Below are 15,670 nucleotides of genomic sequence, written 5' to 3'. Positions count from 1 at the left end.
GCTCACAACCATTGGTGATCCAGTTCTGGGGATCCAAAGCCCTTTTCTGACTTCCACAGGTACCAGACACACATGTGGTGGACAAACACACATGCAGGCAAACATTTATATACATAAGTAAATACAAATTAAAATAATTCTGCTCCTAAACACACACACAGACACAGACACACACGAGCAGGAATGAGGAAGACACCACTAAAGATGAATGACAAAATATGTGCCATGTGTGTGCAGATGCCTGTGTGCATGTATGTAGAGGCCACAGGGTGATATGAGATGTGCTCTTCTATGATTCCTTACCTTAGTTTCTGAGATAGGGTTTCTCATTGAACCTCAAGCTTATCATTTCAGCAAGACTAGATTGTCAATGAGCTCCATGGATCCTTCTGCTTCAGCCCCCCAAGCCTTGGGATTTCAGGTGCACACTACCACACCTGGTTTCGTATGCCAGTGTTGGGGAATCACTTGGATCCTCATGCTTGCATGGCAAACACTTTGCCAATGCATCATCTCCCCAGCTTCCATGAATGTATTTTCAATAGATTACTGAACCAACAACTAAAGTAAGACTTTCAACTGCTGATACAAAGGCATGTTAGGTTGGCCAGGAGTAATGCAGCATGGATAGATTTCAGTGTGGCAGTTCCTGGAGTGACTCTAAAGGAAGAGCCACCCGTGATATGTTCTGTCAGCTCTCTCCAGGACCTTGGCCAGTGGTCACATTTAGCTACTGAGCACCTGAGACAGGACCACCACCACAAAGATTTACAGTTTAAAGTACTTATTTTAGACAAGATCTCACTATTTAGCCCTGTCTGATCTGGAACTGAGCACATAGACAGGCAGGCCTTGAACTCATAGAGTTCCCTGGTGCTGGTACTAACGGTTTGCTTCACCACTGCTGGCCTGAGGCTTAATTCTTCTGAATGTAAATACCACAGGGGACTAGGGGTGACTGGCCTGCTTCAGATTTAAACCAGTGACTTATTGGCATCCAAACCAATTTCGTTGGGTGACAATAACTTCTTACAGGGTAGTCTGAAACTCTGCACTCACAACTGACCTAGCCTGTTGGCCCCAAAAGTGAAAGGCAGCCTGGCAGTGCCCACAAGTAGATATAAAATATTAGCTGTTACTATTTTTATATATTTAAAAACTTGGGGTTGGGTGGGTTGAGAGTTTTATTCTGCAGCCCAGGCTGGCTTTAAACTTGTGGCAATCTTCCTGCCCCTAGTGTCCAAAGTGCTGAGTTTCCAGGCCTGCACCATCATGCCAAACTGTCTTCGAATTTTTGCCTTACTATGAAATTTCAGCGAAAGTGGCTGGAATTCATATTTTTTCTTCTTAAATGCATTGGGCCTTATATTTACCTGAATTCCAAAGATAAAAATACAATCTTGAGTGTGAAACTCTATTTTTTAACTTTTAGAGAAATGTGTTTTTCCTCTTCCATCTCAATAGTTTGAATTTAACATCTTTCTTTCAGCTAAAGCCTGGATTACTCTGAGAGCCAGCTAGCATCTCTGCCCCCCAGACCCCATCAGAAGGCCCTGAGGGTCTGATCTGGCCTCTCACCAAACTCCACAGGATCAAGAGCTAACGGCCCACCTAGAATGGGTACTCACCCTTCAGTGTCCACCCTGCATTTCAGGTGCCCGGCACTTTCAGGCAGACTTTTTCCTCCATGCGTTTTTGACAGTAGCTCTTTTTCCCCCCACACTGACTAATAGTCCTTTGGATGTGCCTTGGGCCATGCATTTCCTTGCTGAAAGCCATCTCAGTTGCTTCTAAGTCTTGACAGTTGTGAACAAGGCTGCTACAAATGTTTCTGTGCAGGCTTCTGTACCATGTCAGTTTTCATCCACTTAACATGGGTAGATTGCATGTCTAAGAGCATTTAGATTTGTCAATGCTCCAAGCTCTATCCTGGCACTGAGTGAGCATCCCTGTGGCTGCACGCTCTCACCACTTTTGATATCTGGATTTGGGGTCTGGTCACGGTGATGAGTGCACGGTGTCCTCCTCAGTGCTGTGTTGCCACACAGCTTCATCCTCATGTGCCCATGTGCTGTGTGCACACCATCTCTGGTGGGTTATCTGTTCAAGGGTCTTACTGAGGTTTATGAGCACTGTATATTTGGAGTAACAATACTGTTCCAATCACGGCTTTCTTAAAATAGTTTCTCCTGTTCTGTGGCTTGTTTTATTTCTCGATTCATTCATTCTCAACCACAAGTTATGCATTCAATTAACTATTTGATATCTCCACTTGAATGCTCATACAGACATCTCAAATCAAAATGCAAAGTAAAATTGACCTTTATCAAAATCTGCTTTCTAGGCTGGTCATGGAACCACATATTTATGATAGGCAGAGATGGAAGGGTTGAGCATTCCAGTCTGGGATACATAGCAAGATTATCTCAAAACAACAACAAACAGAAATCCAAACCTGCTCCCTTGAAATTCCTACCATCTCACCTCATGACAGCTTCACTTGTTAGTGTTCTAATTACTGTGACCAAGTGTCTGTCAGAAGCAATGGAAGCGGTACTTGTCACATCTGAGGCTACAGTCAGTTTACTAGAAAGAGGCTCCTTCCTTGGCTGCCTGAACAGAAGGGTGAGCAACTCAAGTATATGCTTACCCTTGAGGCCCGCCTAAGGGGACCGCTTATGAGGTCCTGGAATTCCCCATCAGCATTTCCAGGACTGTAGAATCTCACTTGACTATGACTGGAAAAATAACAAGGTATGAAGAGCAGTGTCTCCCCAGAGTTAGGGGCAAGGACACCAAAACCATTCTGCAGGATAAATGCCTGCATTACACATGTCAAAGTCCACAGAATGTACCTTATATACATTACACATTTTTAGTCACAGACTGTAACAAAAAGTATCACTGATAATGACAATGCCAAAAGTGATGGCAGCCTGTAAGAGAAGGTAAAGGACACATAGGAGTTCTGTATTTTCTGCTTAACTTTCTTGTAGACCTAAAACTGCTCTTTAAAAAAGTCTATTTTAAGCCAGGCAGGGGTGGTGCACAAGTCTTTAATCCCAGCATGGGAGGCAGAGGCAGGCGGGTCTCAGTGAGTTTGAGACCAGCCTGGTCTACAAAGCAAGTTCCAGGACAGCTAGCACCATGCCACAGAGAAACCCTGTCTTGAAAAATCAGAAAAAGGGTCTAAATAAATTATTATTTTAGAAACTAATACCATGTTCAAGCAAAGCAAAGTTGAATATATTTGGAAATATTTGAGGGAAGTATTTCAAATTCTGGTTTGGAAACAGTCACACATATAGTGTGATTCTTGTAAGGCTCTAGGTTTGATCCCCAATATTCGGGGAGGGGCAGGGAACAAGAGAAAGACAGGTTCACACACTGTGGCCACATTTATAATAATCCATTACCAAAAAGTACTCAATAATGGCATGCAAACTATAACTATACAACTTTCACCACAGATTCCAAGACAATACTCTGGGCACCAAAACCCACATGTACTACGAAAAGTCAAAGACAGAACTGAAAAAACTCATGCAGAACAAACACTATAGATGGAATCAGGGCCTCAGATAATTATCTATTTACAATCTTTGTTGTTGTTGCTGTTTTTCTTTTTTGCTTTTGCTTTCTGTGAGACACAATTTCTTTTAACCCTGACTGTCCTAGAACTAGCTCTGCAGATCCGGCTAGCCTGAACTCACAGAGATCCACCTGCCTCTGCCTTCTGAGTGCTGGGATTAAAGTTGTACACTGCTGCCACCACCCAGCCTATTTACAACCTTAAACCCTTTGGAAATTTAACTGTTATACTTTATTTACTAAGGTCTACTCTTAATCTGGTTCTTCTAAGAATTTGCTACCATGCTAATAACACACTAAACTGAAGAAAACAATTGTAGGCCTTTGGGACTGTGGTGTCTCTCATGTTGATAAGCTTTATTTACATAGGTCTTCACAGTAGACACCATCTTCAATTACAGAGATCTTCGACAGTCCAGGTTCCCCCACTGCTTCAAGCATGAAATGTTACCAGACAGATTAAATTTACAGAAAAGCATAAAACAAAAGCACATTCTATAATTTAATATATACAGTGCCATTAGTGGTTAACTTTACAGTTTTTTGTTTGTTTGTTTGTTTGTTTAAGATAATTTACTGAAGCTTTTATTGGTAAAATTCAGGCAAAGTTGTTTCCTAATGTAGATTTCCATAGATTCAAGAGTATTACAGAAGAACAGATTTAGTGTTTTGGTTTGTGAATAGCTGTGGGTCACTTTGTTTCTCCCCTTTTGTCAAAAGTCTTGGATGATGAAGAATCTCGACTTTCACCACAATTATAGCGCTCATATAGAGTCTGAAATAAATCACAAATCTGATTTTCAACATTTGAGCTCAATGTATTATTAGATCAGTAAAGATGATTTTTCAGGATACAAAGAAACACAGCTCAATCTTTCCATAAGAGAATTATAATATAGCACAATAGGCAAATACGAAGGCCTATGAGACCACTGAAAGCCCCTAACATTTCCTTAAAATAACTTGCTCATAGATCCCTATATATCAAATATCCCTTAGGAAATAATATATAATTTCAGAAGCTATTTACACCAATGAACGAAGACATAAAAAGTACTATGCAAATATGTCAAATTAGGTTCCCTGGTCCCTTGGTGTACCATTAAAGGACTGGTTAACAGGTTTCCTACCTGACAGATGTTCTAGCCCCTACAGAATGTGCATACCATTTGCATATATGTGTACATATCTTGCTGAGTATTTTAATTAATACTTATAACTAATACAATGTAAACATGATATAATTATGTTATTGCATTTTTACAGAATCAACAAGAGAGCAACAATATGTCCAGTACACACAAATTATTTTTCAGAATGTTTTTGATTTGCAGTTAACTCTAGATAGGGAACTCATGGATACAGGGGCAACTGAATCATTAAAAGATATGTATTAAAAAAAAAGACTGAAGGCTAAGTCAACATCTAACTTACGAAGTTGAAAGATATATTTGCCATCAAGTAATATAAAATCTCAGTGATGGGATGATTAATTCACCTTAATTTTATTTAAAAGAACATTTTGAATAATACACTATTATGATCTTAAAATATGGAGACATGAAATAAAAAGCAATGAATATAAAGGCATTTTGTTCAACTTAAACACCCCAAAGCTAATGATTCAGTCATTAGCATCTAAAGAAAAAACAGTCCAAGGTCCCACGAATATATGTAGTATAGAGAATATATAATAAATTCATTCCAAGATGGGCCCATATATAGGTTAGCTGGACACTAATCCACAGAACAAATGTTATTAGTTCAAATTTCCATAATTTTATGTTATTATGATTCAAATATCTAATCTGTAACTGTCTGGTAGCTAATCTAGTTGATAAGCAATCATAGACATTGAAATTACAATAACAATGATATCCAAACACACTGTGGATCTGAGTGAGGTGTCTCATATTTTTAATCCCACTACTCTAGAGACAGAGGCAGGTGGCTCTCTGTGTGAGTTTAAGGCTAGCCTTGTCTATCTAAGATCCAGGCTACAGAGGCTGCATAGTGAAACACTGTCTCAACACTCAAAAAAATCAAACCTCATCACCACCATGGAGAAAATCCCAGGAAGTTGCCAAGCATGAGATGTGCTTTGGGCAATGTGCCAATTGCTACAGAAACTATTGCATATGAAAATTACTGCCATTTTCCTAAGGTTGCATTAAAAATTGGCTAGAAGAAATGATTTCTAGAGCTGTGCTAAGAATGTCGTTGAGAAAGTTTAAAAGATAAATTCCTGCCAGGCGGTGGTGGCACACGCTTTTAGACTCAGCACTTGGGAGGCAGAGGCAGGCAGATGGATCTCTGTGAGTTTGAGACCAGACTGGTCTACAAGAGCTAGTTCCAGGACAGGCTCCAAAGCCACAGAGAAACCCTGTCTCGAAACCGCCCCCCAACAAAATAAATAAATAAATAAAAAGATAAATTCCTATTTATTCCAGCTTGGAACCCTAAGAACAATAACACAAATCAGAAACAGTAAGTAAGTAAGTACCAACTTAAAGAAATGAATTTCACCATAGATGTGAACAGTTAACTTCCTTTTTGGCTATATGATTCTTTAAGTGTCTAACTCATTGCACTATATTAAAACATGAAATTAATGTAGACGCACTTACTTTGGCAGCTTTCAAAATGGAGTTAGGAGAATTCAGACCAACCAGTTGACCCAGAACATACTTCATCTCATCAGTGGCTTCCCTAGCCATCTGGCTGCCTGTAAAAGGAATATAATCAACAAGATGCTGGTACTAATAAGAATAGTATAAATTCATTTGAGAATGCACACTCTGAAGTGGTACATGCCTGTAATCCCAGACCCCAGGAGCTGAGGTAGGAGTATTATTGAGGTAGGAGTACTAATCTAAGTTAGAGGAAACACCCCACCCCCAATCAAAACAAACAAAAGAACTTCATTCTGGAGGCAGGGGAAAGGGATCATGAATTCAAGGCCAGCCTAGGCTATAAAAGTAAGATTCTGTCCCCAAAACAACAACAACAAAAGAATACATACTACTATGGGCATTGTAGTAATTTATCACGATCCCATATGTAGGATAGGGAAGATTAGGTAACATAGTTTAAAAAGTCAATGTTATTAACTTTATTATTTAGCAAAATATCAACTTCCTTGAAGAAGGCAGGGTATAAGGGAGTAGCCAATTCAGATTCTGGTTTTCTAGTTAACACACCATTCATGCTGATAATCTAGCAAGCAGTAACCTTTAAGGAAGCAGTACCTGGGTGGGGTTGAATTTGAACATACGGATGTGTGAGCAGTTCAGGGATGGATATTCTCTCTTTAGGGTCCCTTACTAAACAGCGCTTTAAAAAAAGAAAACAAAACAAAAAAAAGAGCAAGTTTTCATACATGTTACTAACAAAGTAGCGTTCCAAATGGCATCATACTATAGAAGCTACACCAGACATCCTACTCAGATAATGGTAAGAAGTTTTCTCTGAGTCACCTTTTAGAAATTCCCAAGTATTCATTAAATTAAAAAACACCTTTCATGGTAAGCATGCTTTAAAAACAATCCCACTAGGAAGTCCTCTTACTAGGCTATATTCAAGATAGCTGAATAATTCCAATTACCTCAACTATTTCTTTTAAACAAACATGAAATTATGAGACATTATCTTCCTATATCCACATACTGTTAATGTTACCTTTAGCACGTCTTGAAGATCTTTTTCTGGAATATCAGGAAATTCAATTTCATGACTGGGGTCAATTATGGCATGTAGTTTAGAGATCTGATTAATGATATGCTGAAATGGTGTTTTCCCATAAGTCATATAGTACAAAATGCATCCCAAGGACCAAACGTCACTTCTAGGGCTTATCTAAGTAGGAGAAGAAAAGTTGTTTTATTTAATATAAATACAAAATGTAACATAAGAATGTTATATATCTGTAACACTAACGATACTTAAAACCTCAATGAGTATCAAAGTATAAGATTACACTTACATGACAAAACATCCTTTCCTAGTTTTCATTTGATCATTTTATAGAAGAACTAACTTTAAACCTTTGAAAAACAACTATTTTTAAAGAAAATAAAGAAATTCTTGGCATTTTGTGAAAATATAACACTAAAAAATAACACACCCATAAATTTGAATTTACTTGTTTGTCCCAGAATGATGGGGTTGTAACACATTTGTATTTGAACTCATTATACATATATGTATATATTTATATTTTAAAAGGTCATTTGAATTGCACAACCCTAATCTCTAGAGTACAACCATAGAAGCAGGCTGGACAGAGTTAGGATCAGATCACTAACCTGGGCATGTATAAAACCCCAAGTTTAATTACCAACAGTAAAAATAAAATAAGGTATATGGTTATGGGTATTAAATAAGCTGAACATAATCAATCACAGAGAAGTCTCTTTTTCTTTGTAGGTTTATTTATTTATTTATTTTTATTTTATGTGTCTGTGTGTGGACCTGAGCTCTGGGAACTAAGCCCAGGTCCTCAGCAAGAGCAGAAAGTACTCTTAACTGCTGAGCCACCTCTTCAGCCCACAGGAGTCTCTGAATAAGTACCAGTAAGTATCACACATTCTCCACAAGCCCAATATTATTAAATGTTCCTGGCATTAAGTCACACTAGGAACAATCGCAGCAACAGGAAAATGGAGAAGGATAGCAACACGAACATATAATTTCCTCAAAGAATAAATCTAAGCCAAATGATACATAGAAAGCTGGTGAAGGATGGGGGAAGAAAAAAAAAAAAACAGGGAAATTCAAAACCTATTTTTTTTAAAAAAGAAGAAAGTAAAACTACAAATTAACATCAGGAAACGAGATCAAAACATCACGTAAAGAAGAGAAAGCTATTTTAACCAACTAAGAAAAAGGATAAACTTAAAATAATTATGTCTGTATGTATGGTTGTCCACAGAAGCCAGAAGAGGGCATTGGATCCCCTGGAGCTGGAGTTATATAAAGCTACCTACCCAACATGGATGCTGGGAACTTAACTTGGGTCCTTTGCAAGAGCAGAACTTGCTTTTGACCACTGAACCCTCTCTCTAGCCCCAAGGAAGAATTTTTAAAATGTTACTGTATCATTGAACACTGAGCCAGGTGGTGTCACACATCTGTAATCCTAGCATTTGAGAAGGCTAAGGTAGGCGATTTGAGAATTCAAGACTACCCCAGACATAATAAGGAGACTATGTCTCAGAAAATGGGGAGGGGGGGAGGAATTTGCCATTGTATGTTAAATCACTGAGTTGACAATTGAAAGAATTATATAACCTCTAGGTATAATTTAAAACCTAAAATTAAAATAGACAAACTTTGCTGGGCGGTGGTGGTGCACGCCTTTAATCCTACCTAGCACTCGGGAGGCAGAAGCAAGCACATCTCTGTGAGTTGAGCCTAGCCTATAGAGCGAGTGCCAGGACAGCCAAGGGTACACTGAGAAACCTGCCTCGAAAATACAAAAGAGACAAATTTTAACTGAAATTACAAACCTTAGAAATTTATAGGCATTTAAAATATTATAAAACCTGTAAATAATAGCCAAATTAAAACTCAGTAAAATTTTTTGTCTTTTTAAAAGCAAGGTCATATTACATAACCCAGTGTCATTAAACTCATGACCCTCTAGCCTTGGCTTCTCAATGGTGGATTATACGTTTACAGGCTTGCACTACCACACCCAGTTAAATTAGTAGTTTTAATCTAAGTATAAACACCAAATCCAGATCATTTATGATTTAAATTAAGAGATAGGGAAAAATAACCAGAGTGCACAAGGAAAGATCGCTCAAGAGGCAAACACAAGATCCCTAGGTTTAGTTTCCTGCACTACCCCCGCCCCCAAAAAGGTGAAAATATTTAGCTGGGTGCTGTCAGTAGTAACTCAAGCAATGTAATACCTATCCCATATGATCCCATCACTCCAGAAAGCCAATGCAGGAGACTTGCCTCAAGTTCAAGGCCAGTCAAGGCTGTCAAGCAAAAGCAAAGCAAAGCAAAATAAAACAAAACACAGAGTATGTAAAAAAAAAAGCACAAATAACCAAACACCTAACAAAGACAAAAACACAAACTGGAAAGCAAAGTGAAATAGAAATTGTTAATAAAGAAGATCTGTTTTTTTTTTAAGTTCAACAAAACCATAGGAAGTCTAAAGAAAACTTAATAATAAGGCAGTAAATATAAATCAGAGAAGAGCCAGGCATTGGTAGTACACGCCTTTTAGTCCCAGCACTTGGGAGGCAGAGGCAGGCGGATTTCTGTGAGTTTGAGGCCAATCTGGTCTACAAACCGAGTTCCAGGACAGGCTCCAAAACAATACAGAGAAACCCTGCCTTGAAAAAACAACAACAACAAAAAACAAAACAAAACAAAACAAAAAAAATCAGAGAAGAAATCAGAAGGCAAACAATTATGAAAATAACTTTGTAAGACAAAATATTCAGCAATGTTTCATGTAAGCTGGGCTGGGGAGATGGCTCAGTGGGCATAGCACTTGCTGCACAAGCGTGAGGACCTGAGTTGAGAGATACCCAAAGCCCAGAGCCCAGAGCCCATGTAAAGCCAGGCATGGCAACCTAGGGTAAGACAGGAGTGAGAGTCAAAATAAACCCCAAAGCTGGGAGTCAGCTAGCTTGCTGTACACATCGGCATACAGCAACAAAAACACTATTACCAACAAGATGGGTGGTGAAAACGGATACCCAAAGTTGCCCTCTGCCGACTACATGTGCTATGGTACACGTGCCCACACTCAGAAGATAAAGTGCACAAGCGCAAGCAAGCGAAAGCGCAAGCGCACAAGCAAGTACACACACACACAGACACAGTCATGGACATATAAACAGACTTTATCCAAATTCTTTGAATAACTACCTAAAAACCATAGTTTCTATAGAAGAAAAGCAAATTTACACAATGGTGAGCCAGACAGATGCTGCAATGAAATTTTTTTCTCTCAGTTATTCTTTTTTTTCTTAAATGGATGTTCCTATCAAATTGCCTTTTATTATTTTTTTTAAGATTTTATTTATTATGTATACAATATTCTGCTTCCATGTATATCTGCACACCAGAAGAGGGCACCAGATCTCATAACGGATGGCTGTGAGCCACCATGTGGTTGCTGGGAATTGAACTCAGGACCTTTGGAAGAGCAGCCAAGAGCTCTTAACCTCTGAGCCATCTCTCCAGCCCCTCTTTTTTTTCTTTTAAAATACAAATTATTCACAAGTCCAACTCACAGAGTGGAACCAGGTAAGTTATGTCACTGCTGAAGAAGCAGGCTTATGGGCATGAAGGTTACTAGGACCAAGTGAGTGCTCTTGCAAATACTATGGCAGTGTAAAGATTAGCCTGGTAGCTTGACATATCCTGGGCAGAGAAAATGTGCCTCTGATAGGGGACATCAAGGAAGATAACAGCACTCACCAAGACTGAAATAAAGTTGCCACCCCACCGGTAGACTAGGAAGTTTTATATATCCTGCTAAATTTGGAAATGTAGAATTCACAAGAAATGATTATTAAATGCACAAGACTCGAGTTTCAATTCCCAATACTACAAAAACAATAAATGTAAAAAATTAGAAAGAAAACAAACAAAAGAGTCCAAAGGACATCAAGGAATATCATTTCTGCTGTCTAAATCAGAGCTATTTGCTAAAATTGTCTTTAACTGAAAACCTCAAAAAGCTCTCCCTAGGTCTACTTTATATGAGCACACTGTGAGGAACCACCATACAAAAGAACAGCATCAAAGGACAATCTCAAGTCAATAAAGAATGGAGGAACTGGTGCTAGAGATGGCTCAGTGGTCAAGACCACAGGCAGCTCCTCCAGAGGGCCTGGGCTCCATTCCTAACACCCACCCCACAGCTCCCAACCTTCTAACTCCAGTCTCACGGGACGCAATGGCCTCTTCCAGTCTCCAGGAACACTTCAGACATGCAGTGAACAGACATAATGTATGTAGGCAAAACCACCGCACAAAACAAATAGTAAAACAAACAAAAAACCTAAAAGAATGGTGAAAGTGAATCAAAAAACAACTTGCAAAAGGTGCATTCCACTGGTGTCAGGTGAGTGAGCTATTCCAGTACCTTGGTCTTGACTTTCCCATTTTCTCTTGAAGAAGACATGTCTCTGATTGCTTCTGGGGGCATGTAATTAACTGTGCCAACCTATTTGTCAAATCACAGAAAAAGAGAAATCAATGAAAACATCTTTCTAGATTTATAAACACATAAATGTCAGATTCTTGGACACTTGGATGATAACTAGTGATTTAAGAGACAGACTTGAAAAATTCAAATAACTCCCAAGAATATAAATATATATGCAAGATCACATTGCAATTCCAACAAAAACAAGTTGGGTTCAGAATGAACTGGTGCATTTGTCTGTAACTGTGTTAGGGAACCAGTATTATCTGCCTTTACAACTGTCTAGGCTCATTCTGAGCTCTGAGGGATTTGAGTATCATTCACTTCCACATTCAAATAAATTCAACATTTTTCCCCCTTCAGTACACCAACTAACAAATTAATATATAAATAAAAACCAGTAAGCTTTATCTCCCAATATTCTTCGGCCCCTATGTCCAGACTAAGATGGGATGGAAACCTAAACCATATAAGAAGTTCCACAGTCAGAAATGATACAGCATAATCTTTTAATAAGCAGCCCCCCCACACACACTTTGGGGAGGGTCTAATGACCTTTTCTCAGGGGTCACATATCAGATATCCACATTACAATTCATAACAGTAGCAAACTTACTGTTACAAAGTAGCAATGAAAATAACTATATGGTTGTGGGTCTCCACAACATGAGCAACTGTATTAGGGTTGCAGTATTAGGAAGGTTAAGAACCACTTCACTTGCCCGGGGGGGGGGGGGGGGGGGGGGGGGGGGGGGGCGGGGGGGGGGGGGGTGGTGTGGTGGGGGGCGAATTGGTGGTGCACGCCTTTAACCCCAGCACTCGGGAGGCAGAGGGATCTCTGTGAGTTCAAGGCCAGCCTGGTCTACAGAGCGAGTGCCAGGATAGGCTGCAAAGTTACACAGAGAAACCCTGTCTTGAAAAACCAAAAAAAAAAAAAGAACCACTGCTTTAGTTCTGAGAACAAAAAAGAAGAAAATGCCTGCATGGTAGGATCCTGCCATAGATAGCTATCCTGACTTCTAAATGCACAGTAGCATGCTTGCACTTGAACACACACACCACAAATAGTAAATAAAACAATTCTTTTTTTAATGTAGCCTGATGGAATGTTTTCATATTTCCAACAGGCTCTTAAAAATCTCCCCCAACTTAAGCACTAAGAAAAGACAGGACAATGGAGACCATGCAACTCCTCTCTGTTCTGCCTCACCTTTGAGAAAAATCATTCAAAACTCCTTGATATATTTGTCTGATTTTGAACTGCTTTTCTAAATCAAATTGACCATGGTTTTGAATCTTTTTTTTTTTTTTTTTTTTTTTTTTTTTTTTGGGTTTTTCGAGACAGGGTTTCTCTGTGGCTTTGGAGACTGTCCTGGAACTAGCTCTTGTAGACCAGGCTGGTCTCAAACTCACAGAGATTCGCCTGCCTCTGCCTCCCGAATGCTGGGACTACAGGCATGTGCCACCACCGCCCGGCCAGTTTTGAATCTTTTATAATCATAGTTTCTATTCTTTTAAAAAAACTTCAAAAATTTTTTCAAAAACATGGCCAGTAAAAAATATAATAATGGCAAACCACTTAACATATAAAAGGGAACTAAACCTTAGTAACTAGCCAACACTAAAAGTTCTACCTGAAGTCTGGCATTGGGCTCACACCTGTAATCCCACACCTGGCAGGCATAGGCAGCAGGATTAGGAACTGAAGACTAGCCACTGATACAGAGCAAGGCCAAGGCCATTCTAGGTTATATGAAACACTGGTTCAAAACACTATAACACAACCAAAAACAGTAAAAAGGTGTCCTACCGGAGAATCTTTCACAATGCTCGTTGTATCTGGCTGCATTTGATTTGCAATCCCAAAATCAATTAGCTTTAGCATTCCATCAACTATTAGAAAGTTAGCAGGCTTCAGATCACTATGAACAATGCCTTCAAAATAAAATTCATTATGTTAGATGAAGTAAAACATTCTACAGAATGTTTTCTGGGTCAGGCTGATTCTTTTAACTAGTCAACATGTTAATATTCATTTATTACACAGTCTAAATCTTCTTAGCAAATACAGTGTGCCAGGGGCCACTTTAAATTTGTCACCTGTAATGAATACTTTAGACCTGTTTGCAATGCTGAGTAAATGAGTAAGTACCATTTTCATCCTCAATTTAAGGGTGAGGACTCTAATGTAATTTGACTTTAAGTGAATTGCTCAAGGTTACAGGACCTAGCCCTAAAGTGAGGGGGAGTTGAAGCCAGGCATTTTGGCTGTCAGTGTGTGCTGGAACACTGCTTCACACTGCCCAGGAGAGCATCACCAATCCCCCCCAGTAAGACCAAATGCTTCACACACCACCCAAGAATCCTAATCACTGACTAATTATTTTTAGGTTGTAAAAAGAGAAGCAGAGGAAACATACTAAATTGAACAAGTTTGTTTTAAAGACAAGGTTAGGAGCAGAGAGCTCTGAAAGAACTAAGAACACATTACATTAAAAAAAAAAAAAAACAAAAACCCAAAAAACAGGACTAATAGTAAAACATAAAAAATAAAGAACAAAACTCTGACACAAGAAAATAGAAAATTCTCGAGGCCAGCCTAGTCTATAGAGTGAGTACCAGGACAGGCTCCAAAGCTACACAGAGAAACCCTGTCTCAGAAAACAAACACCACCAAAAAAAAAAAAAAAAAAAAAAAAAAAAAAAAAAAAAAAAAAAAAAAAATTATCTGGAGACTGAAGCACTGACCAATACCCTCCTATTTTTAGGATGCCCAGAGCCTCAAGTCTAGGACCTACTACAATCCAAGGACTTGAAGGTAAGAAGCACCTGTTAATATGGAGGAAGATAAAGTTACATTGCACATGTGCAAATTTAAGTTTCTGTTCTGAGTCTTCAGAAATGAGTTTGAGCCGGGCGTTGGTGGCGCACGCCTTTAGTCCCAGCACTCGGGAGGCAGAGGCAGGCAGATCTCTCTGAGTTCGAGACCAGCCTGGTCTACAAGAGCTAGTTCCAGGACAGTCTCCAAAGCCACAGAGAAACCCTGTCTCAAAAAACCAAAAAAAAAAGAGTTTGTTCCTTCATCTCTAAATGAACTTCTAATTAATTATTAAAGGTAGGTACTGATAAAATAAGAGCACTTTTCTAGGATGACAGAGTTAATAACTATTTTAACTTTACATATGTGAAGAGATTTTAAAATAACCATGCTGATGGATTGTGTGTACTGCCTCCAACATGTTTTTCCAGTAGCTCTTGCGTTCCCACGGATTGATGGATTTTTTCTTCTTAAGCCAACTATTCAGGTCAATGTTTCCACATTCCATTACCATGTAGATGTATTGCTCTGTGATTTCACTGCAGTTAAAAATGAACAGAAGCACCAAAACAATAATTGCTTACATTAAACTTACTGTTTGCCTAAGAATTATGGCAAAACAAAGTTTTCTTTTTAAAATAAAAATAGATCCATACTAGTCATAGAGTCGGATGATCTTATCACTGTGTTGTTGTAGTTTGTTCAAATAAGCTATCTCATTCCGGTAGCTGTCAATAGTCTGGTTATCTGCGTCTTCTAGGTTCACATATTTTATAGCATATATTTGCTTCTTTTCATTCAATACCTGAAATACCTGCACAGACAGCAAAGAGAAAAGTTTAGGATACACTCTCCCTCTGTAAGCCATCACAATGCTTTTTAATTTTAGACCAACAATTTTAGGATGAGAAAATTCTGACAGAAATACTGACATGTACAATTGAAAGATTCTGGGCCTATCTGGAAAGTAGAAGTAAAAAGAAGAGTGATGATGAGAAAGTAAGCGCCCATTTCCAGACCCTATGACAATGGATGTTCAAATAACTCAACTGACAAGCACCTGAAGTTTTCCACATCTAAGG

The 15,670-nt window shown here is 38.8% G+C and overlaps 1 protein-coding gene across 8 annotated transcripts in view; it reads right to left on the bottom strand.

Annotated features, from left to right (window-relative positions):
- Window positions 1-3,922: 3,922 nt before the first annotated feature.
- Ttk (TTK protein kinase) overlaps window positions 3,923-15,670 on the bottom strand; it is a 41,185-nt gene continuing 29,437 nt past the window's right edge. For all 8 annotated transcript variants that reach the window (XM_027411042.2, XM_027411039.1, XM_027411035.1 and 5 more), the window contains exons 15-22: window positions 15,245-15,402; window positions 14,976-15,127; window positions 13,581-13,705; window positions 11,708-11,788; window positions 7,270-7,446; window positions 6,840-6,924; window positions 6,219-6,316; window positions 3,923-4,366 (exon numbers count right to left, since the gene is read on the bottom strand). In XM_027411042.2, the coding sequence (XP_027266843.1) occupies window positions 4,283-4,366; window positions 6,219-6,316; window positions 6,840-6,924; window positions 7,270-7,446; window positions 11,708-11,788; window positions 13,581-13,705; window positions 14,976-15,127; window positions 15,245-15,402 (960 nt within the window). In that variant the 3' untranslated portion in view covers window positions 3,923-4,282. The remainder of the gene's footprint in view (window positions 4,367-6,218; window positions 6,317-6,839; window positions 6,925-7,269; window positions 7,447-11,707; window positions 11,789-13,580; window positions 13,706-14,975; window positions 15,128-15,244; window positions 15,403-15,670) is intronic.

Source organism: Cricetulus griseus, chromosome 4 (genome assembly GCF_003668045.3).
Source record: "Cricetulus griseus strain 17A/GY chromosome 4, alternate assembly CriGri-PICRH-1.0, whole genome shotgun sequence".
In the NCBI taxonomy this organism is placed as follows: Eukaryota; Metazoa; Chordata; class Mammalia; order Rodentia; family Cricetidae; genus Cricetulus; species Cricetulus griseus.
This window is presented reverse-complemented; position numbering and strand designations above follow the sequence as displayed.